Source organism: Gymnoscopelus braueri (genome assembly GCF_963280865.1).
Source record: "Gymnoscopelus braueri genome assembly, chromosome: 6".
In the NCBI taxonomy this organism is placed as follows: domain Eukaryota; kingdom Metazoa; phylum Chordata; class Actinopteri; order Myctophiformes; family Myctophidae; genus Gymnoscopelus; species Gymnoscopelus braueri.
The window spans coordinates 5,188,176-5,215,922 of record NC_137607.1 but is presented as its reverse complement, the minus strand read 5'-3'; the positions used below and the strand labels follow the sequence as shown (position 1 = coordinate 5,215,922).

At 42.7% G+C, this 27,747-nt stretch overlaps 1 protein-coding gene across 1 annotated transcript; it reads left to right on the top strand.

Annotated features, from left to right (window-relative positions):
- The first annotated feature begins 796 nt into the window (after positions 1 to 796).
- Positions 797 to 22,738, top strand: fbxl5 (F-box and leucine-rich repeat protein 5). Its single transcript, XM_080429729.1, has 12 exons — positions 797 to 921; positions 3,542 to 3,757; positions 7,459 to 7,554; positions 7,772 to 7,834; positions 8,823 to 8,955; positions 10,818 to 11,003; positions 14,110 to 14,235; positions 15,678 to 15,835; positions 16,860 to 16,942; positions 18,937 to 19,710; positions 20,750 to 20,898; positions 22,548 to 22,738. The coding sequence occupies exons 1-12, from the start codon at positions 826 to 828 to the stop codon at positions 22,622 to 22,624; spliced, it is 2,157 nt and encodes a 718-aa protein (XP_080285855.1). The 5' UTR covers positions 797 to 825; the 3' UTR covers positions 22,625 to 22,738.
- The last annotated feature ends 5,009 nt before the right edge of the window (positions 22,739 to 27,747 follow it).

The window sequence follows — 27,747 nt, the reverse complement described above, 5'->3', positions numbered from 1 at the left end:
ATTATTGGTGGTTGCGGTTTTTGGGGCTTGTTTCTAAAGTGCAGTTGCTTATTTGGCCTTTTTTCCCCCTAACTAGTGGTTCTCAAATACTTTCATGTCATGGACTCCCAAATTAATATGTATTTGTCCCCCCAACCCCCATATGAAAATGTTTTGTGCCATGGATTCCCAGTACCAGATTTGTGTTCACCTTTTCTCCAAGATGTTTTAGAAAATAGCAGATCGGCTATTTAAATTGCTCGCTTCTATTTGGCTTGTTTTATAGACCCAGTGGTGGAAATAAGTAACTAAGTACATTTACTTAAATACTTAAGTGCAATTTTGAGGTATTTGTACAGTACTGTACTTGAGTATTTCCAAATTTCTGTACTTTTACTTCTACTCCACTACATCTCAGAGGCAAATATTGTACTTTTACTCCACTGTAATTATTCAAAAACCTTAGTTAGTTTGTAGATTTTGATTATTACAAAACACATTTAGCCCTATACATTTTGGCCATTTTAAAATAGCAGATCTAGTAGATCTGCTATTTTTTAAACATTTGTATACATTTTATACGTTTGAAAACTTGTGACATGGGACATTCTGCATAATGAGTCCACTTTCGGTAATTTTAAGTAATGTTTTTAATTCCGTACTTTTACTTAGTCCGTAACAGAGTATATTTCTACATTGCAGTGTACTTTTACTTAAAAAAATGTGAGTACATTTTCCACCACTGCTTATTTCTCTCACACAATCGGGCAACACTGAGTCAGTGTTGTGTGTGATGACGCACTAGTCTGTGGAGCTCCAGAGAGTCAGTCAGTGTGTGATGATCTGATGAGGAATAACATGGCTCCGTTTCCAGACGAGGTGGACGTGTTCACCGGCCCACACTGGCGAATGAAGCAGCTGGTGGGCCTCTACTGCGACAAGGTGTGTACGACAAGTCCTTATACAACAACATGGACGTTTCACAAAGTAGAAATATGAGTCGAAAAGGCACCCAGAAAAAAGCTTCCTCCTCTGAACCGAGCAGGCTGAAAACATGCTGCGCACGTTTAGCTCTGGTCGGTTAGCATAGAGGAGGGAACCATTGAAGGGCTTGTTTTCATATCGTCTGCAACCCGTTCATCGGTTAGTAGTAATCGATTAATCGAGGGTAGCTGTAGAATACAACTCTCGTAGACGTATTTATTATTCTGACGTTTTCAATCTACGAGAGTTGTAGGGTTCACCCCCCATGGACACAGGAACTTTCTGCACTATGCCCCGTAGACACTCCAAACATGTACAAATTGAAAAAAAAGGTGCTTACCCCCACGCCCCAAATGTTAACTGTCTCTACGTGGTAGTAGTTTATTGTAATAATCCATATATTTCAATAAAGAAGTGTTTTAATGCCGTCTGTGGCCGATTCTATCGGAAGTTCCCAATGGGCGGTAGTGACGCGCCCATCTGGTGAAACCCGGAATTACACTCAATGTAAACAGGAAGTAAACGAGGGTGAAAAAATGGCGTTCGGCCACAGACGGGATTAAAACACTTCTTTATTGAAAGATATGGATTATTAGATTAAACTACTACCCCGTAGCGAGAGTTAACATTTGGAGCGTGGGGGTAAGCACCTTTATTTTCAATTTGTACATGTTTGGAGTGTCTACGGGGCATAGTGCAGAAAGTCCCTGTGTCCATGGGGGGTGAACCCTACAACTCTCGTAGATTGAAAACGTCAGAATCATAAATACGTCTACGAGAGTTGTATTCTACAGCTAGGTTAGAAGTAATGGATTAATGGAGGGTTACGATATGATGGTCGTAGTGACATGTGTTGTCGTCTGGTTGTACTCTCTCTCATTGTAAACGCATACACACTTAGCTCTGGTCCACAGCGTTAGAAGGAATTCTCCTTAACCGCTATGTTACTTTAGAGCCGTTGTCCGCACACCCGCGGCAGTGCAGGCTGCGCAGCCTCTCGTCTTTTATTAAAAATAAAAAATACGCTTTCGCCACTCACCAAAACAAAGACGGGCTTAAGATGTTGAAAGTCCACTTTCTTTAGTAGGAACACTCTGAGCCCCCCCCACTTCACGTCTTAAACACACTTTTTTGGCCCGAAAAGAAAACATTTCTCCGGATGGGGAAAAACAATTGTTGCTCCCCTGCCCCCCCTACAGATTTTGTCAATGGAAGTTTTCTATCGACAAGATCTGTAGGGGGCGCAGCGGAGCAACTAAAACATTTTTCCATCCGGTGGATTATTTTACATTTTTGGTCAAAAAGTGTATTTTAGACGTGAGGTGGGGGACTCAGAGTGTTCCCACTGAAGAAAGTAGACTTTCAACATGTTAAAACTGTCTTCTATTGTCTAATAAAGACGAGAGGCTGCGCTACCGGGGGTGTCAGGGGAACGGCTCTAAAGTAACACAGCGGTTTAAGGAGAACTGCTTCTAACGCTATATGGACCAGAGCTAACACACGCCCCTGTAGCATGATGTCCTGGTGTTCTCTCTCTATCCTGTTAGCCCGCAGCTCAACTTGGCGTAGCAGCTAAAGTTAGCTTGTTATGCAACGCGACGATGGCGGGGTGGTTGTTGTTGCTGCGGTTCCGAACAACGTGTCAAACACTGGAACCTTTCATTTTAATGCATGATGATGGTGGACATAGTGGCGACCTGTCTGCTCTCCAGACCTGGGTTCATCATCTAACTAACGGTGTCTGGTGCGACATTAAAGTGTCAGAGCCACCACACAGCTCTACTGTAACATTACCACTGTGTCACCCATACAATAACAACACAACACATGTTTATAGTGAAGTCCTAGCCTTGGATCAAGACTATCAAGATGTATTTAATCGATCTATAAAATGTCAAAATCGGTAAAATTATAGTCTTGATCCAAGGCTAGTAAAATCCAATACATTGGCCCTGCTGGGACCAAGATGCAGCCAAAAAGGGACAAAATGTAATTTTATCCCTATATCCCTGTTGTTGTTACCTTTTTATCTTTCATAATCAACTTTATTGTCCCTTTGATTGAATACTTCATTAACAGTTTGCAAATAGTACAGCGGTATGATTATACGATGATGCTAAAAGGATAACACAAAAAGCCCTAAGAGCTTGTTTCCGTTGTGGTCCTGTAACATCACACGATTACAGTTACAGGTGTTAAAGAGTGGGTAGAATTATTATTATTTTTGTGTGCAAGCTCAGTCTCAACATTTGCAGTTAAAGAAAGAGTTGGAAGAAAGAATAGAGAAGAAAGGAACAAATAAGTCAAATAACAAGAAGACCCAGGGTCGAATCAAATATACACTGTCCAATATATATATATATAAGGTGCTTAAAAATATATAATAACATATATCTTATTGTTATCCACTGTTGAGGAAGCCTGAAGTACAAGAATGTCCATTCCCATAATGCTGCTGTGCAGTGTTGTATGTGAATCACAAAACCATGAACCCTGTGAGGTAGCTCTGTGAATGCCAACATGCTCATGTTCATTAAACCAGTGATCCTGATGCACGTTTCCCTCTGCTGTTCCTCAGCTGTCCAAGACCAACTTCTCCAACAACAACGACTTCCGCTCCTTCCTGCAGTCGCTGTGTGCCACCTTCAAGGAGTTCAAGATGCACGAGCAGATCGAGAACGAGTGCATCATCGGCCTGCTGCAGCAGCGCAGCTGCACCGTGTACAACGTGCACTCTGACAACAAGCTCTCCGAGATGCTGTCCCTCTTCGAGAAGGGACTGCGCAACGTCAAGGTGAATAACGTGCAGAAATGTTAAGGGCAGTGGTTCCCAAACGATGGGTCACGCTCACACAAACATCTTTATAGGTCACTAGTAAATGTACAGCTTTTTACAGTTCTTTCAATTCTTTTCTAATATTTCCACACATTTCTTTTTTTTCCAAAGTACTCCAAATATTCAAATCATCAAAACAATTCCACAAATTTACAAAACTTTTAAAAGCTTTAAGAAATCACGAAAATAGCAGATCTACAAGCTCACAATAAGACGGCTAGCCGAGCTTGTAGATCGGCTATTTTCACTATTTTCATTCATTTTTTACTTTATTTTTTTAACTTTTATTTCTTTAGACGGGACACTGCATATCTTTCATAATATATTTTTTGTAAGGTTAAGTCTTGAGTTGTTAAAAGTTGGGGAACCCCTCCGTCCTTAAAACCTGGAACGCATCTGTGTAATGATTTTTTTGATTTGAGCTAAAAAGCATTCTTTTATACTTTTGGCTATTCAAAAATAGCAGATATACAAGCTCATAGCGCGGCACCGAGTGCCGTGCTATGAGCTTGTAGATCTGCTATTTTTGAACAATCGTGAAAATGTGTGCAAATCTTTGAATATATATATTTTAAAGCGAACATTTTGTAACTCAAATCTTTGCTTCTGGGGGGTCCTTGGAACAACATATTTTGAGATGGTGGTCCGCGGCCAAATACATATCATTTTGGGGGGTCCTTGACATGAAAAAGTTTGAGCACCTCTGATATAGAAAGATACGTTTTTCATAATGGTGTTGGGATTTAGAAGACATTTGTAGATTCGGTTTCAGGCCTTAATGTGTTAACTCATTCCCTGCCTAGAACGACTAAAACGACTTTTAATTTTTTCAGAAAATTTACCCAAAGACCAAGGAGATATGATTTTTCGAAGATCTAGACTCCCATCCACTTCCTTGTTAACTTAAAACTTAAAAAGTATGTATCTCGGCTCCTGAGTACTTTTTTTTTCAATGAAAGAATCTCTGGCAGTGGGCAAACGCGGACAGAAATAATTCAGGCAGTGAATGAGTTAAGAGGAGACACTGAAGAAGAGCGTTCCATGTGTGTCAGTGTGACTCAGCAGACAAGTGGTACTGGCTGGGTTTCAGAGAAGTCATCTGTGAGGCCCGCTGGGCTCAGCTGCTGCTACATGACCATTATGACAAATAACAGTTGGGTCAGCCACTCAAGAGTCACACCAGCAAATAATGGAGGCCTTGTTGGGTTGAGCAAAGCACTCAAACATATCTTTATGGTCTGTTTTGTTTTATATTCAGGGAGGGGGAGGGGGGGGGGGGACACAAACAGAAAAACAGCTTGCTTTCAGAAATGAAGTATATTTTGTACAAAAAGAAAAGTTAAAATGTGATTTTATGTTCACAGTACGTACCACAGTAATAATGGTGCACATTTGGCGAAAATAGTTGTTTTCGGTGAAGAGATTTGGTGTAGACTAGAGGTAAAAAAGAGGGGGTCGAGTATGGGCCCCTAGGCGATCTGGGGGGTCAGTTAAATATATTGCGGTCAAGTGGTTAAGCCCTGTTTGCAACAATGTTATACCTGATGAATAAAAATCCAACATCAGTTTTCACTGACATTCAAGTGACAAAACTAACAGCAAGTTGCCCTTGGATTTGGCCATGCACACACACTGTACATACGTGTAAATGGAACTCTAGCGCACACACTGTACATACGTGTAAATGGAACTCTAGCGCACACACTGTACATACGTGTGTAAATGGAACTCTAGCACACAGCTGTTGGAATGTAGTTGTACTAGCCTTACATTAGCCTTTAGTCCATTGGCCTGTGAGGTGGGCCACAGCAGGCATAACTTTACTTCATCTTTTTGATGATATTTAAGGTGCATCATAAGTAGAGCCTGACAGAGACGATATATCGGCCATTATTTGACTTTTTTGACGATTATGCAATCATTTTCTAACATAAAAAAATTGCAGATCTACAAGCTTGTAGATGGAAATGATTTTTGACCATATATGGGTCAAAACATTGTTAATCGGTGGTCCAGGACTCCAAAATCGGGTTCGGCATCGGCCCCAGGAACCTGGCATCGGTCTGGCTCTAGTCATAAGTGCCAGTTCCCTAGAGTTGCTACTCTGCTGCAAAAAAGACAGGAAACTAGATTTCTGTGCGGCTACAGTGACATGACAGGTTGAGGTGTTTTTCTCTCACAAAATGGCAAGCATGAGAACAAGCCAGGTTTAGAAATAGAACTCTCTGTAAGGCTGATTATGTAAGATGCGTTTGGATGTTTATGGTTTCTCTGTACATATGGACCTGACGAGGAGAAAGCCATTTGGACAAAGAAGTGGGTTGAAATGTTGACCTACTTGAGTCCTGTTTATGTAATGGAGGGCAGACTGGGTTTTGTGATCTGTTAGTGTAAAGAATCCAGAGATATTGTTCACTAGCTTACGGCAAGCGAAATATGGGCTCTCCCGAATGGCGCAATTGTGTTGAAGCTGACTTCCGCTCTGTCCTAATCGCAGTTTGTAAAAGCGGAGAGGAAAATTCCATTGTCTGTGATAGTCCCTCAAATTTGGAAATCTTCCATATGAAACTGAGAGAGAATGCTTGATTACGGCTGAGAGATATGGAAGGCTGTGTTTAAATATTTGTTAATAAGTAATGTGCAACGCAGGTGGGCAACCTTTTCATGCTGACCGTGCAAACGAAATAAAAAGTGCCTGAAGGACATGACTGCTGGTAATCCCTCTGATTGTAAAGAACATTACTAGTCCATGCACCCGGTAAGAAAGAAACAATAGAAAAAAACCTTAGTGCCCGCATTCTTTCTTTCATTAGTTTATTAGATCTACTTAATTTTTATGAGATCTAACTAGCCATTTTCCAAGGCTGTTAACTAGCCATTTTCCAAGGCTGGCCAGATCTACTACAGTATCAGTGAAAACAACCACTGAGTTTTGCTATTCAGAATAATGCGAACATAGAATAAGTCAAGAAAAATACAACTAAATGAACATAGAATATGTTAATAGTTTTAATATGAATAATAAAGGAATGATATATTCAGAAAAAAAGTGTTATGCATAACAAACAATAATATAACGAATCATTTATGGGACTTTTGAAACACGTTTGACAAAACGTGGTCCTGTGTCATATCAAACAACACATGAGTTCAAATGTCCTTTCTTTTTCTCAGTTCCCTATCATCTGGAAAAGTCTTAATGGTTTGTGTTTTTTTTGGTCTTTCCCACTTCCCTTTCCTCGTTATCGCTGCACATTGGCAGATGGGACAAATACATTTTACATTCCACATGGACACCGTTTGTCTTTGGCTCAAGGCGTCTCTGCCCGAACTCGTCCTCAATATTGTCTCATGATCTCTCTTTGCTAGCTGTAGTTAAACAGTAGCCCTGTTACTAAACGGGAAACTCACCTGGACCTTTGGTATGCTGCCAGGGTCACCCCTGTGTTAATTCTCGCCGTGCTGCTCCCATGATATGTTTTGTTGGGCTTCACATGCAAACCCGATCATGACTAGACAGTGGATGTCATGAATTGACGTTTTTGTCTGGGTTTTCAAGGGAATGTGTTGAATTGTCAGAGGTTGCTAATGAGGAGCCGTTATGTTTGTAAGGCATTACATAACGTAGACTATAAATGCATGCACTGATGTGTTCCCAGAATGAATACGAGCAACTGAACTATGCCCAGCAGCTGAAGGAGAGACTGGAGGCCTTCACACAGGACTTTCTGCCCCACATGAAGGAAGAGGAAGAGGTAGAAAACATTCAAATGTCTTTCCCCCCCTTTTTTTATTTTATTAAATAAATGAAAAATATTTCCTGTAAACTGATAAGCTCTGTGTTGAGAAATGTTGTTGGGTGAAAACCTGCTTCCTTGTGGAACAATGGTTGGCACTGTTGGCATTTCTTTATAAACTAAAGGTGTTACGTCCCCCATGCTCACACTGGTAACATAAGGTGATATGTTGCAGGTGTTTCAGCCCATGCTCATGCAATACTTCACCTACGAGGAGCTCAAGGACATCAAGAAACAGGTGATTGGTGTTACTTACAGCTATGGATTATCTTAGTGATTGTTCTATCAATTATTTATTTGAACCCATTAAGACCTGCAACGCGTCTGTGTCACTTTTTGATTTGAGCTAAAAAAAAAGCATTCTTTTACACTTTGGCTATTCAAAAATAGCAGATCTACAAGCTCAAAGCGCGGCACCGAGTGCCGCGCTTTGAGCTTGTAGATCTGCTATTTTTGAAAAATAGTGAAAATGTGTGCAAATCTTTGAATATATATTATTTTAAAGCGAACATTTTCCACTCAAATCTTTGCTTCTGGGGGTCCCTAGAGGTCCCTAGGGTCCCTAGAACTATTTTGAGATGGGGTCGGCGGCCAAATACATATAATTTTGGGGGTCCTTGACATGAAAAAGTTTGAGAACCACTGATAAATAGCAACATACGTTTTTTTCAGAATACTGTTGGGATTTAGAAGACATTTGTAAAATCGGCCTCAGGCCTTAACTCATTTACTGCCAATAACGCATATATGCGTTCTATTGAATACATCACTTGCCTGCCAATAACGCATAAATGCGTTCTATTGAAAAAAAAATTCTTTTCTTTTTTTCTTTTTTTTTAAACATTTTTTTTTTAAATTTGACCCTAAGACCTAGGAGATATGATTGTTTGAAGATCTAGACTCCTATCCACTTCCTTGTTAACTTAAAACTTAAAAATTCTGTATCTCGGCTCCTGAGTACTTTTTGTTTTTCAATTAAAAATCTCTGGCAGCCAACAGCTAAAAATCTGAAATAACTCTGGCAGCTAGTGAGTTAATGGGTTAAATTAATCAAATAATATTCTTTATTATTGACTAGATCAATTAGTCAATGCACAATGTGGCGTATTGTGAGCTTGTAGATCTGCTGTTTTTGCTCTTTTTGAATATTGATCATTTTATAAATAGTTTTTGTCTCTTCATAATCAATTAAACGATTAGCTAAATTAACTGTACCCCCCCTACAGGTGATAGCTCAGCACTGCAGCCAACAGCAGTGGAACTGTGCAGCCGAGGTGCTGAAGGGACTCAGTCTGTGGAGCCAGGCGGAACAGCTGCAGAAGGCCTTCAAATACGCCGACCACGAGAAGACAGACGATGGTGAGTCCATGCCTCAACACGGACTAGACAAAACCTGGTCTATAGAGCACCGAAGTCTGACGTCATTTACACATCCTACCTGGGTCGCGGGTTTTCCCCCCCCGTTCTGAATCCCCATAGACGTGTTTAATATCGCGTCAAATAAGAACTGTGTTCCAAAAATAAACAAATGACCCCGGCGGTTTGACTCCTATGGATGTGAAGCATCAACTGACGGTGAGAAAACGCTAATGTAATCACCAGAAACAGACTGTATCAAATATGAGTGACTGACTATCATAAACGATACAGAACCTCCTCCCTGACAATATCGCGGAGACAGTTTGTTTATTTTTGGACCACAATTCTTATATGAGACGATTCTAAGATGACCCAATGTTATTCTCCATAGAGACATTACTTTACGAACCAGGGGATGAACGAGTGACGTCAGGACCTCTCTACTCTTATTAGCCATCTCCCCAAGTATTGTTTTTAGATTAGAGTTTTACAACCAACAAGTATAATGTGAGGGTGCTCGGGGGGGGGGGGGGGTGCAGGGGGGGGGTAAAGAAAGTGTGCATCTGGCTTGCTGAAAAACAACAACAACACTGTATATACAAACATAATTGGCCGTTTTTTGAGGGAGGAGCCTCCCGTTCAACACACTCCACTGACAGGCACCGCCCCAGTAGTAGTGGTAGTTAGAGGCAGTGTTGCCAGATTCTGTGAGAGAAACAAGCAACCAGGTCTAGGAAAACCAGCCCAAAAGAAGCGACTATGGGACGCATGAGCACTTCAACATGTACATCAGCTATTTGAAAATAGCCGATCTACAAGCTCACAACGCGACGCGTTGTGAGCTTGTAGATCGGCTATTTTCAAGTAAAATCTTGCAGGGAAATTATAATAAGTAGATCTGGCAACCCTGGTTAGAGGCGCTAAGCTCTCCTGTTGGGGACTCCTCCATGGCAGGCTGTGTCTGTAGGGTACAACAGCATTGGCAACAGAAATGTGTGGGGAGGGTTAATTGGCATAATGATGACTAAATTGGGAGAAAAAAAGGGTGATAAAAATGGGCTACTTCAAGTCAAAGGTGTCTTCTGCCCAGAAGAGCTGTTCTGACATCTGGCTAGGGGAATTGATTAACCCATTAAGACCTGAAGCCGATTCTAAATTCCAAAAGTATTCTGAAAAAACGTATGTTTCTATACGAGTGGTGCTCAAACTTTTTCATGTCAAGGACCCCCAAAATGTATTTGGCCGCCGACTCCCATCTCAAGACATGTTGTTCCAGGGACCCCCCAGAAGCAAAGATTTGAGTTAAAAATGTTCGCTTTGAAAATATATATTCAAAGATTTGCACACATTTTCACGATTTTTCAAAAATAGCAGATCTACAAGCTCATAGGTGCAAGCACTCGGTGCCGCGCTATGAGCTTGTAGATCTGCTATTTTTTAATAGCCAAAGTGTAAAATAATGCTTTTTAGCTCAAATCAAAAAAGTGACACCGATGCGTTCCAGGTCTTAATGGGTTAAGACTCTGAGCAGCGCCGTGGGGGTGACTGTACCCAACCGGTGCTGAGCACGACCTCGCCGAATACGGGCCCCCAAATCCAGCATGCCGTCTCTTAAGTAAATAAATATTAATTTACAAGAGGGTTCATTCTTCATCTGCCATTTCTAAGCTTTGTAGGTTGCAATCCGGGAAAGGAGATGACTAATCGTCTCGTGTTACAAATGGCTCACAGTCATTGGTGCTAAACAGCCGGAGGCGTGGCCACCCAGCCCCCATCTCACCTCTTCACTATTAAAACACAACGTTCGTCCAGAGTGAGTCCCTTTTTCAAGGCCAACCCGTTTGCTTTGTTTACTTCCCCAGAACTGGAGCCGACGGGTTCTTCCTCGACCCACATCTCCCAGCTGCCTACCGAGATCCTACTGAGGCTGTTCTACTACCTGAGCCCTGAGGATCTGTGTCACTGTAGCCGGGTGTGCAGCACATGGGCAGTGCTGGGCAAGACAGGCTCCCTGTGGAGGCACCTCTACCCCGTACGCTGGGCCAGAGGTAGGCTGACTGACTGACTTACTTTACACTCCTCTACACCGTACGCTGGGCCAGAGGTAGGCTGACTGACTGACTTACTTTACACTCCTCTACCCCGTACGCTGGGCCAGAGGTAGGCTGCTGACTGACTGACTTTACACTCCTCTACCCCGTACGCTGGGCCAGAGGTAGGCTGCTGACTGACTTACTTTACACTCCTCTACCCCGTACGCTGGGCCAGAGGTAGGCTGCTGACTGACTTACTTTACACTCCTCTACCCCGTACGCTGGGCCAGAGGTAGGCTGACTGACTGACTGACTTTACACTCCTCTACCCCGTACGCTGGGCCAGAGGTAGGCTGCTGACTGACTTACTTTACACTCCTCTACCCCGTACGCTGGGCCAGAGGTAGGCTGACTGACTGACTGACTTTACACTCCTCTACCCCGTACGCTGGGCCAGAGGTAGGCTGCTGACTGACTTACTTTACACTCCTCTACACCGTACGCTGGGCCAGAGGTAGGCTGCTGACTGACTTACTTTACACTCCTCTACACCGTACGCTGGGCCAGAGGTAGGCTGCTGACTGACTTACTTTACACTCCTCTACACCGTACGCTGGGCCAGAGGTAGGCTGCTGACCGACTTACTTTACACTCCTCTACACCGTACGCTGGGCCAGAGGTAGGCTGCTGACCGACTTACTTTACACTCCTCTACCCCGTACGCTGGGCCAGAGGTAGGCTGCTGACTGACTGACTTTACACTCCTCTACCCCGTACGCTGGGCCAGAGGTAGGCTGCTGACTGACTTACTTTACACACCTCTACCCCGTACGCTGGGCCAGAGGTAGGCTGCTGACTGACTGACTTTAGTCAAGTCAAGTCAAGTCACCTTTATTTATATAGCACATTTAAAAACAACAGAAGTTGACCCAAAGTGCTTTACAATCACAATAGTATAACCTAATAAAAATACAGCATAGTTAAAGAAACATAAAGCAATACCTAAACAAAAAACACCAAAGATAGGAGAACATAAAAGAAATACAAAAAAGGTGGAAAAATACATTCAATGGCCATAAGTTAAGAATGCCCTCAGACTGAGCTGAAGGCAATGGAGAAGAGGTGGGTTTTTAGGGTGGATTTAAAACTTTCAATGGTGGAGCTGGATTTAATGTGCAGTGGTAAATTGTTCCAGAGTGTGGGCGCAATAGCGGAGAAAGCCCGGTCACCTTTTGTTCTAAGGTTTGTTTACACTCCTCTACACCGTACGCTGGGCCAGAGGTAGGCTGACTGACTGACTGACTTTACACTCCTCTACACCGTACGCTGGGCCAGAGGTAGGCTGCTGACTGACTTACTTTACACTCCTCTACACCGTACGCTGGGCCAGAGGTAGGCTGCTGACTGACTTACTTTACACACCTCTACCCCGTACGCTGGGCCAGAGGTAGGCTGACTGACTGACTTACTTTACACTCCTCTACACCGTACGCTGGGCCAGAGGTAGGCTGCTGACTGACTGACTTTACACTCCTCTACCCCGTACGCTGGGCCAGAGGTAGGCTGCTGACTGACTTACTTTACACACCTCTACCCCGTACGCTGGGCCAGAGGTAGGCTGACTGACTGACTGACTTTACACTCCTCTACCCCGTACGCTGGGCCAGAGGTAGGCTGCTGACTGACTTACTTTACACACCTCTACCCCGTACGCTGGGCCAGAGGTAGGCTGACTGACTGACTGACTTTACACTCCTCTACCCCGTACGCTGGGCCAGAGGTAGGCTGCTGACTGACTTACTTTACACTCCTCTACACCGTACGCTGGGCCAGAGGTAGGCTGCTGACTGACTGACTTTACACTCCTCTACCCCGTACGCTGGGCCAGAGGTAGGCTGACTGACTGACTTACTTTACACTCCTCTACACCGTACGCTGGGCCAGAGGTAGGCTGCTGACTGACTTACTTTACACTCCTCTACCCCGTACGCTGGGCCAGAGGTAGGCTGCTGACTGACTGACTTTACACTCCTCTACCCCGTACGCTGGGCCAGAGGTAGGCTGACTGACTGACTGACTTTACACACCTCTACCCTGTACGCTGGGCCAGAGGTAGGCTGACTGACTGACTGACTTTACACTCCTCTACCCCGTACGCTGGGCCAGAGGTAGGCTGCTGACAGACTTACTTTACACGATGGAATTCATTTTGTTATTGACTTGAGGATACATAGTTGGTGCTTGAAACACATGTAAGTAGACAAAAGTATTCCACTGTTGTTGACATATACTGTATAAACCACGTAAGCCATATTTTATACTTAGGCTTAGTTTTTTACATGCCCAAAATTGGGACACCAGGGTTAATGAGGTTAATAAATAGATTTCAATATAGTTGACAAAAAAGTCTGGAGCTCCAGCAGAAGGATTTTCATTCTCCTTCAATGTAGGTCTCCAGTGAGTGGCCAGAATCAAACGGTGAGGACATCCATGAGGACTTAATCTGAATATTGAATGTTCTTATGACTCAGTACATTATTATGCAACGGTGCTAAAAAGTCAAGTGAATCTCGGATGCTGAATTCACATTAGCAACCGGCAAAAGCTACAAAGCGTGGTAAGCTTATACTGTTGCCGAGTCGCTGTTGAAGTGTTACTCAACATGCTTGTTGATGTCATCAAGCGTGGGAGCGATGAGCAAGAAAAATATAAGAAAATATAAAGGCTCAGGTTAAATAGAACAGGGAACTGGCTGATTAGCGAGAACTAGTTTTCCTCCATTACAAGCAGGAATTGTGTGATAATTGTGAAACAAAAACATGATGTGATTGACGCTTAACCACGTCATTGGAGGGCAGAATCTTTTTTAAGCCAGCTCAACTCTTTTTTGTTTTGTTTTGTAGCTCGTCACGCAGCGATGAGTGTCGGCCGTCAGTTTGTATCTTCATGTCATTGGCTTGACAATGACTTGTAGCCGTGACACTCTGTCGCTGCCAGTGTGAACGTAGTATACAGATTTATCTGTATGATTAGAAATGTGTTGAGTAAGATGTAGTCTGGCAATGGCCCAAATTGCAACAGGATCTGTGTTAAACCCCCGCCCTCTGTCTGCACAATGTAGGGGATTACTACAGCGGTCCTCCTGGCGACCTGGACCTGGAGCCAGACGAGGTGTGGGTGAAGAGCAGACAGGATGAGGGCCGGGCCTACCAGGAGTGGGACGAGGACGCAGACGTAGATGAGACTGGTGAGTGTTGATCTCCAGTGAGAGAGAACGACAAACAGAAGTATTTACCCCAATATGAGATGACCAGGAAATAGGGGTTTGTGCTTGTTAATAATCAATTGCTATTCTAAGCTATTTTATTTTTATATATGGGTTAAGTTGTTAAAGTTATATTTTTGCTATTTTGTAAAATAGGGGTTAGGTTGTTCATGACGTAGGGTTGGGTCAGTTTCAGGTTGTAATTTCATGCAAACTGACTGTACCAACACTTGTCATTATGAGACATGCAAGCACACAGTACCTGACTTTTCAGCACGCTGGTTAGTACTGGCATTGTTTACAGTGTAAACATGCGCCTGATGCACGCCTTAACATGGCTGAGCTTATCGGAAAAAACATGAAGCACCAAAATAAGCAAGATGGGAATTCTCCTGTATGTGTCTAGTGTCTTTTCTGTCCGGGGCTAGTCTTACAAACCACTGGACCGATCAGGCACACATCGTTTGCAAAATGCCACAGCTGCTACTTTTTAGAACTTTCCTTTTATACTAGAAGTGATGCCACTTTGATGATGGAGAGGGCCACTATATTTCCACACTCACTCCAGAGTCCACTCCATATTTACACACTCACTCTCGCCGTATTTTCGCCATTCTATGTCACACAAAAGTAGCAAAAATAGCCGATCTACAAGCTCAAAACGCGTCGCAGCGTGACGCGTTTTGAGCTTGTAGATCTGCTATTTTTTAATTGGAATCCAGATTTTTTTTTTTTTTCTTTTACATTTTTGAATTGGAATCCTGAAAAGTTAAATTTGTATTTTATTTCAAATGCATTTAGTTATAATTATGTTAACCTTATGAACTTAAATACAAATACATTGGACATAAAAAAGACAATATAATTTTAATACTAGTCATTAAGCTAGCTAATATAGATATATATATATAATTGTAAATCAATAATATATCAGTAATCCGATATTAACCTGAGGGACGCATTTAGTGAAGGTGGGGGCCGCATGTGGCCCTCAGGCCGCTAGTTGCCCATGTATGTCATAGACTGGCCACATGTCATCAGAGATCCACATGGAAGCCACGGCGTTATTAGACCCGGTCTAGTTTAGATATCATTTCTAATATCCGCGACCCGCGATTTCTGTAAAATCATGAAGGTTAAATAATCTTCAAGTATACACCCCAAGTGTATTCAAACTGTTTTATTGTTATTATTCTTATTCTTATTAGGAATAAAGACAAAACAAAGGCATGTGATTGTTATTTATTTTTTTGCGTGTGAGAGCGGCTGACCCGCTCACCCGCAGCCCGCATAATTGCCTCTGAAATCCTGACTCGACCACCCGCGCCGCGGGTTGACCCGCGGGGGTTACGGGTCGGCCCGCTCATCACTACTGGGCAGTGTGGTAGTTCCTGGTGTGGTCTGACCTGTGGTGTGGTTCACAGATGTGTGCGGTCATAATAAAGAGGGCTCCCGGGCCATCAGCACGGCTCAGAGAGAGAAGAAGCTCCTCAACGGGATGATCCACCACCTCCTCCCAGCCGTGGGTCCTTCTGTCAAGTCCATTGTCCTGGGCTACAGTTCCACGCTGTCTAGTAAGATGGTACGTAAGAGCACAGAACTTCTCCCTCTCATCCTGATGTCACACAGAATATCGTTGTTGTCGGGCAGAAACCTCTTTATCTCCATATTCTTAACTTTTTATGTTTTTTCGTAAATGAATGCCCTGCTTCAGGGGGTCTTCAACGTTTTCAGGCCAAGGACCCCCTAGCTGAAAGAGACATGAAGCAGGGACCCGCTCTATGTATAAAATTGTGTTTTGTTTTTTGGGCGGTGAAACCGCCCCTATAAGTGAGGTTTGGACATTTGTACAATTATCCTGCGCTGTGATTGGCCAAAAATTTACCCCGCCTAACCCTGCACCGTGATTGGCCAATCACAATCTATTCAGGACTGTGATTGGCCAGTGTCACATGACACATGTGCATAGCCCTATATAAGAAACCCTAACTTTAAAAAAAAACATAAATTTGTTTTTTTTAAGTTATGGTTTCGTCCATAATAATAATAAGTGTTTCAATAAATGTATTTATCTTTTGTACATGATTGGTTGACTCCATTCAGTATTGTGATTAGCTAGCAAGACACCGCCCACTTCACACAGGGTGTGATTTTTTTACTTGGTCTGCTCTTTTTTTCCCTCTACACAAAACATCTTTGCCAAAAATAGCCGATCTACAAGCTCACAACGCCTCGCAGCGCGAGGCGTTGTGAGCTTGTAGATCGGCTATTTTTGGCTAAAGTTCTCCTCAGAAAAGAGATGCTAGGGTTCAAGTGGTTAAGGTAAAAAATATATCACACAAAGATTTGGCGGCCCCCCCTGTAGTAACTCTGAGGACCCCCTAGGGGTCCCGGACCCCCCTTTTGAAGACCTCTGCCCTACTTGGATCATACAACAGCGTCACAAGTATGGAAAGTAGCAGATCCACAAGCTCGAAACGTGGCGCGTTATGAGGTTTCCACCCAAACAGCAACGACATACTGTCTCTGTGTAATGGTGGCAGTGAATGTAAACATTGCCTGAGATCAAATGGACTCGGTTTACACATGTTTTTGTTCTCCTCCAGGTCCGTCAGATCCTCAGCCTCTGCCCTAACATCACTCACCTGGACCTGACCCAGACTGACGTTACAGACTCCGCATTTGACAGGTGAACCAGTGCACCGTACTCACTTTGTTATGTATTACCCCCATAGCCTCATCACTGTGTAATAGCTATGTCTTTTTATTTAAAGCTACATACTGTAGGATTACATTTTTTATTTTATTTTTTGCTAAATATAAGTGCTATTAGTGTTTCCCCCATGCCCCAGTGATACAAACAGTGATACAAACAGTGATACAAACAGTGATACAAACAAAGAACTGCCTTTGTAGGATCTACAAAAGGGCGTGAGATTTTAGTGACAGGAAGACACATTTTTACATTGGCTTGTTATAAGCATGGATGAGGGCAGAAGACAATTTATTAGCGTGTTAGAAGCATGGATGAGGGCAGAAGACAATTTATTGGCGTGTTAGAAGCATGGATGAGGGCAGAAGACATTTATTAGCGTGTTAGAAGCATGGATGAGGGCAGAAGACATTTATTCAGCGTGTTAGAAGCATGGATGAGGGCAGAAGACATTTATTAGCGTGTTAGAAGCATGGATGAGGGCAGAAGACATTTATTGGCGTGTTAGAAGCATGGATGAGGGCAGAAGACATTTATTAGCGTGTTAGAAGCATGGATGAGGGCAGAAGACATTTATTAGCGTGTTAGAAGCATGGATGAGGGCAGAAGACATTTATTAGCGTGTTAGAAGCATGGATGAGGGCAGAAGACATTTATTAGCGTGTTAGAAGCATGGATGAGGGCAGAAGACATTTATTGGCGTGTTAAAAGCATGGATGAGGGCAGAAGACATTTATTGGTGTGTTAGAAGCATGGATGAGGGCAGAAGACATTTATTAGCGTGTTAGAAGCATGGATGAGGGCAGAAGACATTTATTAGCGTGTTAGAAGCATGGATGAGGGCAGAAGACATTTATTGGTGTGTTAGAAGCATGGATGAGGGCAGAAGACATTTATTGGTGTGTTAGAAGCATGGATGAGGGCAGAAGACATTTATTGGCGTGTTAGAAGCATGGATGAGGGCAGAAGACATTTATTAGCGTGTTAGAAGCATGGATGAGGGCAGAAGACATTTATTAGCGTGTTAGAAGCATGGATGAGGGCAGAAGACATTTATTGGCGTGTTAGAAGCATGGATGAGGGCAGAAGACATTTATTAGCGTGTTAGAAGCATGGATGAGGGCAGAAGACATTTATTAGCGTGTTAGAAGCATGGATGAGGGCAGAAGACATTTATTGGTGTGTTAGAAGCATGGATGAGGGCAGAAGACATTTATTGGCGTGTTAGAAGCATGGATGAGGGCAGAAGACATTTATTAGCGTGTTAGAAGCATGGATGAGGGCAGAAGACATTTATTAGCGTGTTAGAAGCATGGATGAGGGCAGAAGACATTTATTGGCGTGTTAGAAGCATGGATGAGGGCAGAAGACATTTATTAGCGTGTTAGAAGCATGGATGAGGGCAGAAGACATTTATTAGCGTGTTAGAAGCATGGATGAGGGCAGAAGACATTTATTAGCGTGTTAGAAGCATGGATGAGGGCAGAAGACATTTATTGGCGTGTTAGAAGCATGGATGAGGGCAGAAGACATTTATTAGCGTGTTAGAAGCATGGATGAGGGCAGAAGACATTTATTAGCGTGTTAGAAGCATGGATGAGGGCAGAAGACATTTATTAGCGTGTTAGAAGCATGGATGAGGGCAGAAGACATTTATTGGCGTGTTAGAAGCATGGATGAGGGCAGAAGACATTTATTGGCGTGTTAGAAGCATGGATGAGGGCAGAAGACATTTATTAGCGTGTTAGAAGCATGGATGAGGGCAGAAGACATTTATTAGCCCGTTAAGCACAAAACACTTTATTTATACTTTAGTCACAGGAATGCAGTCAACAAAACTGGGTGTAGTTCCATCATCCACCAGTAGCTACCACTAATGCCCCACATTTTAAGTACCCAGTGTAGCCATCAGGAGAAATCATGCATTTGAATATGTTATATATAAGTTTGTGTCTCTCTGTCTCCTCCAGCTGTTCTTCTCCGGGGTTCCTCTGTCGCTCTCTGCAGCACCTGGATCTATCGGGCTGCGAGAAGCTCACCGACCTCACCCTGAAGAAACTGTCTCTGGGCCTCGGAGACCTGGCCGCCTCCTCCTCCTCCTCCTCCGCCTCCTCCTCCTCCTCCTCCTCCGCGCCGCTGGAGAAATACTGCGAGCGCCGCACGGTGCTCCTGAAGAGCCCCGCCGTGCCCCTCTCTCTGCTGGACGAGAGGAGCCTGCGCCCGGCCGTCAGGAGACGCCAGGCCCTCATCTTCAAGCAGCGGCCGGGCCACCGAGCCGCCGCCGCCGCCGCCGGCGCCCGCACCGCGGCGGCCCAGGTCTGGGTGCTGGACCCGCTGGACCTGGACATCGAGGACGCGGCGGAGTGGAGCCGCCGCGGCGGCGGGGCGTCGCCCCTCCCCGACGCCAAGAGCCTGGCGGAGACGCAGCTCGCCGGAGGCTCGTGCTGCTGCAGGAGGCGTGGCCTCAGGACTGGCTTTAGCGCCTCGTACGTGCAGTACGCCGCCTCCGGGGAGAGGCTCTGCCGCCACTCCACCTGCTGCGGAGACACCACCCTCAGGACTTTAAGCGGGGGGGCGGCGGCGGCGCGCGGCAGGTCGGGCACTGCGGAGTTCAGGACTAAATGCTCCCTCAGGGGGCCGCAGTGCCCCGCCCACACACACAGGACTGACCAATCGGAGGCCAAACGCACACTGACGTTCCTCAGCCTCTCTGGATGCTATCAGGTCACCGACCTGGGCCTGAGGTAAAGACAACGTGGCTGCAACATGTTCAACTAAAACACATTGTTTTGAATGTGTCACACAGGGCTGGGAAATGTATTGAATTCTCCAATAGGATGGATGGATGGATAGGTTGATTTATATGAAAAACTCCATTGCATTGTAACTACAGGGGAAAACATTTGCCAAAAGAATTATAGCCCAATCGAAAACACCATTCTTCCTAGACCACCGATTACCGATGTTTTGACCAATATCTTTTTTTTTAAAGCACAACATTTTTTAATCAATAATACAGAACAGAAATGTTAATTAAATTAAAATATTTTCAAATGATTTGAAAAACAAAACTTTGCCCCAAATAATGGCAGATATCTGGGCCAAACCGACATATCAGCCGTGCTCTAAATAGAATCTATCTCTCCATTGTATTGCTTCCCTATTACTTCATGGTAGTGTTGATTTTGACAGCAATGAAATGTTTTACTGTTAGTCTAGTTTTAGTCGACTAAATATCATAAGATTATGGTCGACTAAATCTACAGTTGATTTAGTCGACTAAAATGTATGTTGTCGGTGCCTTGATTGCGTCGTAATGGCTGATTTTACACTTGGTTGCATGCTGAAAATAGCCGATCTACAAGCTCACGCGACGTGTTGTGAGCTTGTAGATCTGCTATTTTCAGAGCGCAACACCCGAGCGCAGCTAAGCATATAATGACTTGTCTTTAGTATAGTTCTACTGGAGCTCTTCTCCACTAGTCCCTCTCTAACATTTTAGTCTAGTTTTTATTTGTTGACGAAATTGGCAATAGTCATCATAGCTTAGTTTATATTTAGTTTTTGTCTAGTTTTCGTCAGTGGAAAAAGGTAGTCGACCAACATTTTTCATCATAGTTTTAGTCGAGGAAATCAACACTGGTTCATGGTCTTCGAAAGTGTGTGTAAAGCCGTATAAAACGCAGAGGGACGTTGTTGTGAACGCAGTGTGTGTGTCTGTCGTACACACCACCTTGCATGCCACCATGCACCAAACGTGGTTCCGTTGTGTGTGTGTTTCAGGGCTCTGTCTCAGCGTGGGGGGCTTCCGCTCTTAGAGCACCTCAACCTCTCCGGCTGTCTGTTCATCACTGAAGTGGGCCTGCACGAGCTGGTGTCTGCCTGCCCCGCCCTCAACGATGAGCACTTCTATTACTGCGACAACATCGACGGTAACACACACACACACACGCACACGTTTGTATTACTATTCCCGTTTTAGGACGGTGATTTTATGAACGCCATACGCATTTCATGGCATTTTTAAGCTTAAAGCCTAACATAACAGATCAACAAGCTCAAAGCTTGTAGATTGGCTATTTTAGGTGTGTGACACTGGTGCACAACCAAGTATAAATTGTGGACATTCGAACCCTAACACCTAAACCTAACCTCTAAATGTCTAATCCTAACCCCAACTTCAACCTTTTTAATTGTAAGCCTACTTCTAAAAATCTTTTTTAACCATAAAATATGTGAGACCCAGGAAAATGTCCTCACTATGTCTATTTCTCAAATTCTGCCTATATTTGTTGACCCTCACAAGTACAGTAACACAGGAACACACACACAATGTGTTGATGCTTGTGGCTTGTCTCAAGCCAGACCGCTCCTCCACAATCTTTGAACGCTAAAGCAAGTCTGTAACTACTCCTCTTACAGGAAGCTGACATCTGCTATTAAGACCGTAAGGGAATTCAACCAAGCACAATGTGGTGTTCACGATAATGCATTTTTAAATATCTTAAAATGTACATTTGAAATACCTTTCTGATTTAGCAGCTAGCTATAATTTCGCAGCTTTTTATAATTCACATTTTCTGCGAGCCCAACGATGCAGACTGTTAGGTGGAAGCATTTGGAAACTTCTTTGAACCAACAGTCCGTCTCGAAAGACGTGCCGCTTGTGTGACAGACATTACTGTGCATCTGCTGAATGACAAATGATAAGATTTGTGAGCAGGACTTTCTCACAGCTGTGTGATGATTGTAATGAAACCTAACTAACCCCCCACTCAGCGCAGCATGCATTGTTCCCAGTCCTAATGCCTTTATGTAACAGATGCTGAGCTTGTGAGCTGGAAGGTAAGTGGGCGCTTGCGCTATAGCTACAAAGATGCCATGTTTTCCCCCCCAAAATAATCTGTTATGGGAAAAAAACTAGTTATTGTACAAAGGTTTGTCTGATAGCTAAAACATACATCAGTCAGATTCATCATATTCTGGCAGTTTTACTCATGTTATATTATGAATACGGTATACATCTATACATATACTCAAACACGTACAACATGAATGAGTCACAGTACATTAACCACTAGGCCAAGCTAAAAGAAATTGTGAAAATAGCCGACCTATAAGCTCAGGACGCATCACATTGCGACGAGTTGTGAGCTTGTAGATTGCTTATTTTCAGTATTCGTCGTATGATATAAGTATATAGAGCTTAAGTGGTTAAGAGTACGTTATGATTATAGGATATAATCATTGTGTTTAACATAAGTCTGCAAAATAAGCGAGTGGGGTGTTTTGTAATGTTACGTAGAACTGTGCTCTTGATCCTCTGAAAGTGTTCTTAATTTCTTCGAGTGACCGTAACGACGGCATTTCTCAGGCGTCCGGAATACACTGCAGGTAGTGTGGTCTCAGCTTTTACTCAGCTGCTGTGTAAATCCTTGTGGTCGATTTTCGTAACATCAGCAAGTAGGGCTTACGTGACCATAATTGTCAACAGAAGCCTCAGCCCTTGTACTGTGGTTTGTGTGTGTGTGTGTGTGAGTCAGTGAAAGCTTGCTCTAACTGCATTTCTCTCCTTCATCAGGTCCCCACGCAGACACGGCCAGCGGCTGCCAGAACCTGCAGTGCGGCTTCCGCGCTTGCTGCCGCTCCGGGGAGTGACCTTGTGTAAGCAGGGCGGTCGTCACTTCTCCTCCTCCTCCTCCTAACCTGTCAATGTCTCTCCTTATTGCACTTTAACTTTGGGAATACCATTCGCTGTTATTTTGTGTCACTTGAGAAAACAAAAAAAATAATAAAAGTTTGTTTCTGGATGAAACTGTATAAAGGAACAGCTGGCTGCCGGCATTTCCGTTTCTCTGCCTGTATTTCTAGGAAATACTCCTCGTAAAAAAAACACAAAAGGAAAATATTCACGGGTGTTGAAGTATCTGCAAAAATGTACAGTCTTGTTTTCTTTTGAGGCTTTGAAAATATTTGTTTTTATGTTTTTGTTTATTTTGTTCCTAAAGGTTTAGAGAAACGTAAGCACCAAGTATTTAACGTTTTTCTGTAGTGAATCAAACTATTATTAACTACGTGCTGTAGTTTCTCATAGGTTCCCCTCACCCGCTCTCAACTGTGTTTCTCACTCACTTGTATAGTTACCATAGCTTAAGCTGAGTGATAGTAACATACCATCTCTAATTCATTTTTATGCCACTGTTTTTCACTTGTACACACATACACACGCATGTCTTATCATCCAGTAGATAGAGCTGTGTGGCAAAACCATCCATTATTTTCTTAACGATTATTCTATCGATTACTTTTTTTTATTCATTCGAAAATTGAGAATTTCTATTTCATTGTATTTATTATATCAATGAATCAACATGAAAAAAATTATGTATTAAGTTAATTGTATTTTACTTTTCAACTAAATTGATTGGTCTGATTAACCACTTAAGTCGCACTTTATACGTTGTCGTACAACTGTATAAAATATATATATCGTCCCTGTTGGGTGGAAACCTCATTATGTCCAAAACTGTTATTTTTCAGGATTCAAATGTAAAAATGGACAGATCTGCAAGCTGGTAAATCATATAAGACGCTGTAGTATGATCAAGTAGGGCATTCATTCACGAAAAAAACATGTTTAAAATACGGAGATGGGAGGTTTTGGCCTGACAGCAACGATATATTTCTAATAAATTAAATCGATAAATTTGGTTAATTATTGCTCCTTCAGATAATTACTTAGCAGACACGAGGAGTGTCATCATGCTTAGAGAGACGTGACAGGACACAGTGCTGCAGGGCAGGCTACAGTAATGGTGGTTGGACCTGGTTCTGTCAAGCACAGAGGAGACCCAAGTACAGTGGAACTGAAGTGATTCAGGATGGCAAGCAGTGGTGGAAAAAGTATATATTTTTTAATTAACCCATTAAGACCTGAGGCGATTCTTGTTGTTTTCTGAATCTTAACAATTTTTTGAAAAAAATCCTAAAAAAATGTTTTTCAAGATTTTTCTAAAATGGCAGATCTACAAGCTCATAGCGCGGCACTTGGTGCCGCACTATGAGCTTGTATATCTGCCATTTTTGAATAGCCGAAGAAATCTAAAGTGACACAGATGCGTTCCAGGTCTTGATGGGTAGTAAAGGTATCAATACTGCAATGTAGAAGTACTCTGTTAAAGTAAAAGTCCTCACGATGCGACGCCTTGTGAACTTGTAGATCGGCTATTTTCAAATGGCCGAAATTGGTATATATATAGGGCTGAAGTGGTTAATGTTTGTTTTGTAATAATCAAAATCTACAAGTAACTAGTAACTAAAGTTTTCAAATAATTGTAGTGGAGTAAAAGTACAATATTTGCCTCTGAGATGTAGTGGAGTAAAAGTATTGGAAATTGGAAATACTCAAGTAAAGTACAAATACCTCAAAATTGTAGTTAAGTACAGTACTTAGTTACTTTCCACCACTGATGGCAAGGAGTATGTAATGTTGATTGTTGTTTTTGCTGTAGACAAGGTTCTCTTCATGGGTGCAGCAATCGATCTAAACTACTATTTTAAAAGATAATCGAGAGATCGGCTATTTTTGCACGACACTTTGTATGGCTATGTATAAAATAGTGCTTAAGCCTTGAGTAATTAGAATAATTGAAGTTGATTATTAAAAAAAAAATCATTTGTATTTGTTTTTGCATTGATTCGTTGATAGGCAAATAAAAAAAAGATGAATCAAAAAAGTAAACGATGGAATAATCACTTAGAAAATACATGATGGTTTCAGCACTAGTGCCAAGTGTGTCATCATGGTGGAGTTGATAGTTGCTTTCTGCTGGTTTGAGGTGGACTGTATAGACCGCCGAAGTCTGACGTCATTTACACATCCTTTGTTTGTCTACCTGGTTCGCAGTTTTCCACCCCCGTTCTGAATCACATAGACGTGTTTAATATCGCGTCAAATAAGAACTGTGTTCCAAAAATAAACACATGACCCCGGCGGTTTGATTCTTAAGGATATGAAGCATCAACTGACGGTGAGAAAACGCTAATGTTACTTCCGCCGAATTAGTTACATTTTCGCCAGAAACAGACAGTATCAAATATAAGTGACTGACTATCATAAACTATACAGAACCTCCTCCCTGACAATAACGCCGACACGCGGTGTTTATTTTTGGACCACAATTCTTATATGAGACGATTCTAAGATGACCCAATGTTATTCTCCATAGAGACATTACTTCCGCAAACCTGGGGATGAACGAGTGACGTCAGGACTTCGGTGCTCTATTGGAGCGATGGTTAAAAAGATCTGAGTAGTCATGGTTACTCAGATGGTCAAACTGCCCTCGTCATCGCCATACAAATCCACTAAGTTACTGAGACTTCGGGGCGAGGCTTTACACACATAGGAATCTGTCCTGAGGTTTCCCCTAAGGTTTCAGTCGTATAGTCTTAATAACCAGTTATCTACAGATTTCATTTATGTCATACATTTTCTTCATCACAGTTTGCTGTCAAGAACCATGTCAGTCAAAAACATTTTTAGTTTTCTCCTTTAGCACTCCAGTGTTCTAAGCCAGTGGTTTTCAACCTTTTTCATGTCCAGGACCCCCAAAAGTATATGTATTTGGCTGCGGACCCCCCCCCCCCCATTCTCAAAAATATTTTGTGCCAGGGATTTTTCAAAAATAGCAGATCTACAAGCTCATACCGCCGCACTCTGTGTGGCGCTATGAGGTTGTATATCTGCTATTTTTGAATAGCCACGGTATAAAATATGGTTAAGTGGTTAAAATGATTGCGACGCTAACTGATTTTGCTGGGGACACCCTGGTACCCCCTCAAGGACCACCGGTGGTCCCCGGACCACTGGTTGAGAACCACTGTTTTAAGTAAAGAAAATGGACCAATGCAAATATAGGGTATCCAAAGGCAGACTATCTGGACACATCCCCTGAATTGCTAAAATCATAATTGATTTAAAATCATTCTTAAGGCATACTGTTGAGTCATGTCGGTGTTGAATAGATTGCATCGCATTGCAGATCAATCTTCAGGACATCTGTTATTTGCTTGTTCAAATGTGTTGCATGAGGACTTATATTGGTAATGTCAAATTCAGAAAGCAGGAAAATAAAAGTATCTTGGGTTTAACGATTTGCTCTGTTGGGTCTTATTTTAACTATAAATGGCATAGATTTAAGTGAAATTGAAAATGTTAGTTTATTGTACAATGTCATTTGTGGTCGAGTTTTAACTAATCACTGGTAAGGTAACAGGTTGATCTCGTGTCTCGCGTTTTTGTTTTTGACACATTCCTGAGCACAGACTCGGACATATTGGTTGGATGCATGGCGCATATAATAGGCTATCGCATTGTAGATTAGTAGGCGATAATTCCAATATTCACTATACACTCCTCATGTTTTTACAAATCTCTTTATAATCTTTTTCAGACAATAAAAAGGAACATTGTGTCAAGCAGTGAAAACAAAGAGGTTTCTGACAAAAAAACAACAATTAAACAAAGCACAACAGAACAAAACAAAACAGTAAGACAGTTAAAATAATCAAACGTGTTAAATGCAAGACATAAAAAACAAAATACAAAATTAACAGACAAAGACAAACAGTAACCAAGGACACTCATTCAAGTTTAAGCCTAACTGAATTATATACTTATGGACTTGTATATAAATTTTATATATTTTTGGACGACATGTGCATTTAATTTGTCGGCAATACTTTGCCATGCTTCCTCCCTGGATCCATTTATTGCGGCCGTGTTTCCTTTCTTGCTTATTATACATTTTACTTCCACGTATGATTCCGGGGAGACTTTCTCTTTTGGGTCTTGAGTCAAGACCCAGGCTCCCGGGGATCGAGACATCAAATTTCTCAAAAGAGAAATTTGATGTCTCAAGCCTCAAGGTTTGTGAACCACTGCCATTTAGAACAGTGGTTTTCAACCTTTTTCATGCCAAGGACCCCTAAATTGATATACATTTGGCCGCGGACCCCCATCTGAAAATGTTTTGTGCCAGGGACCCCCAGAAGCAAAGATTTTAGTTAAAAATGTAATAGATTTCAAAGATATGCACACATTTTCAAGATTTTTCAAAAATAGCAGATCTACAAGCTCATAGTGCGGCACTGTGCCGCGCAATGAGCTTGTAGATCTGATATTTTTGAATAGCCAAAGCTAAGTGGTTAAAAATGATTGCTATCAGTGGCGTACCCACCGTAGAGGCAGGAACTAAAATCTCGCCTCCCCTAGAAAATGAAGTAAAAGACTGACTGAAAAACAGGCAGTGAAAAAAATCCAAACAGAATAGTGGCCGTCGGACCATTAGCCCGCCTCCTCGTCCATTCACGCGGGCAGGCAGCTAATCACCACCATTCAGCAGAGTGACCCTCGCCCTACATTTCAAGTCATGAAATGTGTTTGGCTCATGATAACTGGCACAAGGAATTAACAATCAGACATTACAGATTACAGAGAGAGTTTGAATGTCAGAAATCCGTTCAGAATGACGTGTGGTATCAGACCGGGTACATCATGCGTCCTGTGCACGTTACAAAGCATTACACATTCACCATCCGACCGGCACATTCCCTGTGGGTGCTCCGCTTTCTTTGTGGGTGCTCGAGGTCCTGGGGACCCATGAGATTGGCACCTATGCATGTAACAGTGTTTATCAAATATTTTCAAACTCATTCTGTATTGCCAATATGACACTGACATGGTGTGATTACAAATAAATACTAAACCTGGTAGGAGG

What these genes read in the sequence shown, in the direction of transcription:
- fbxl5 (XM_080429729.1), top strand. Translation starts at nt 826, where the DNA reads ATGAGGAATAACATGGCTCCGTTTCCAGACGAGGTGGACGTGTTCACC. An exon ending in AGGGACTGCGCAACGTCAAG is followed by an intron (nt 3,758 to 7,458) that starts GTGAATAACGTG and finishes ATGTGTTCCCAG; the next exon opens with AATGAATACGAGCAACTGAA. An exon ending in CCCCGTACGCTGGGCCAGAG is followed by an intron (nt 11,004 to 14,109) that starts GTAGGCTGACTG and finishes TGCACAATGTAG; the next exon opens with GGGATTACTACAGCGGTCCT.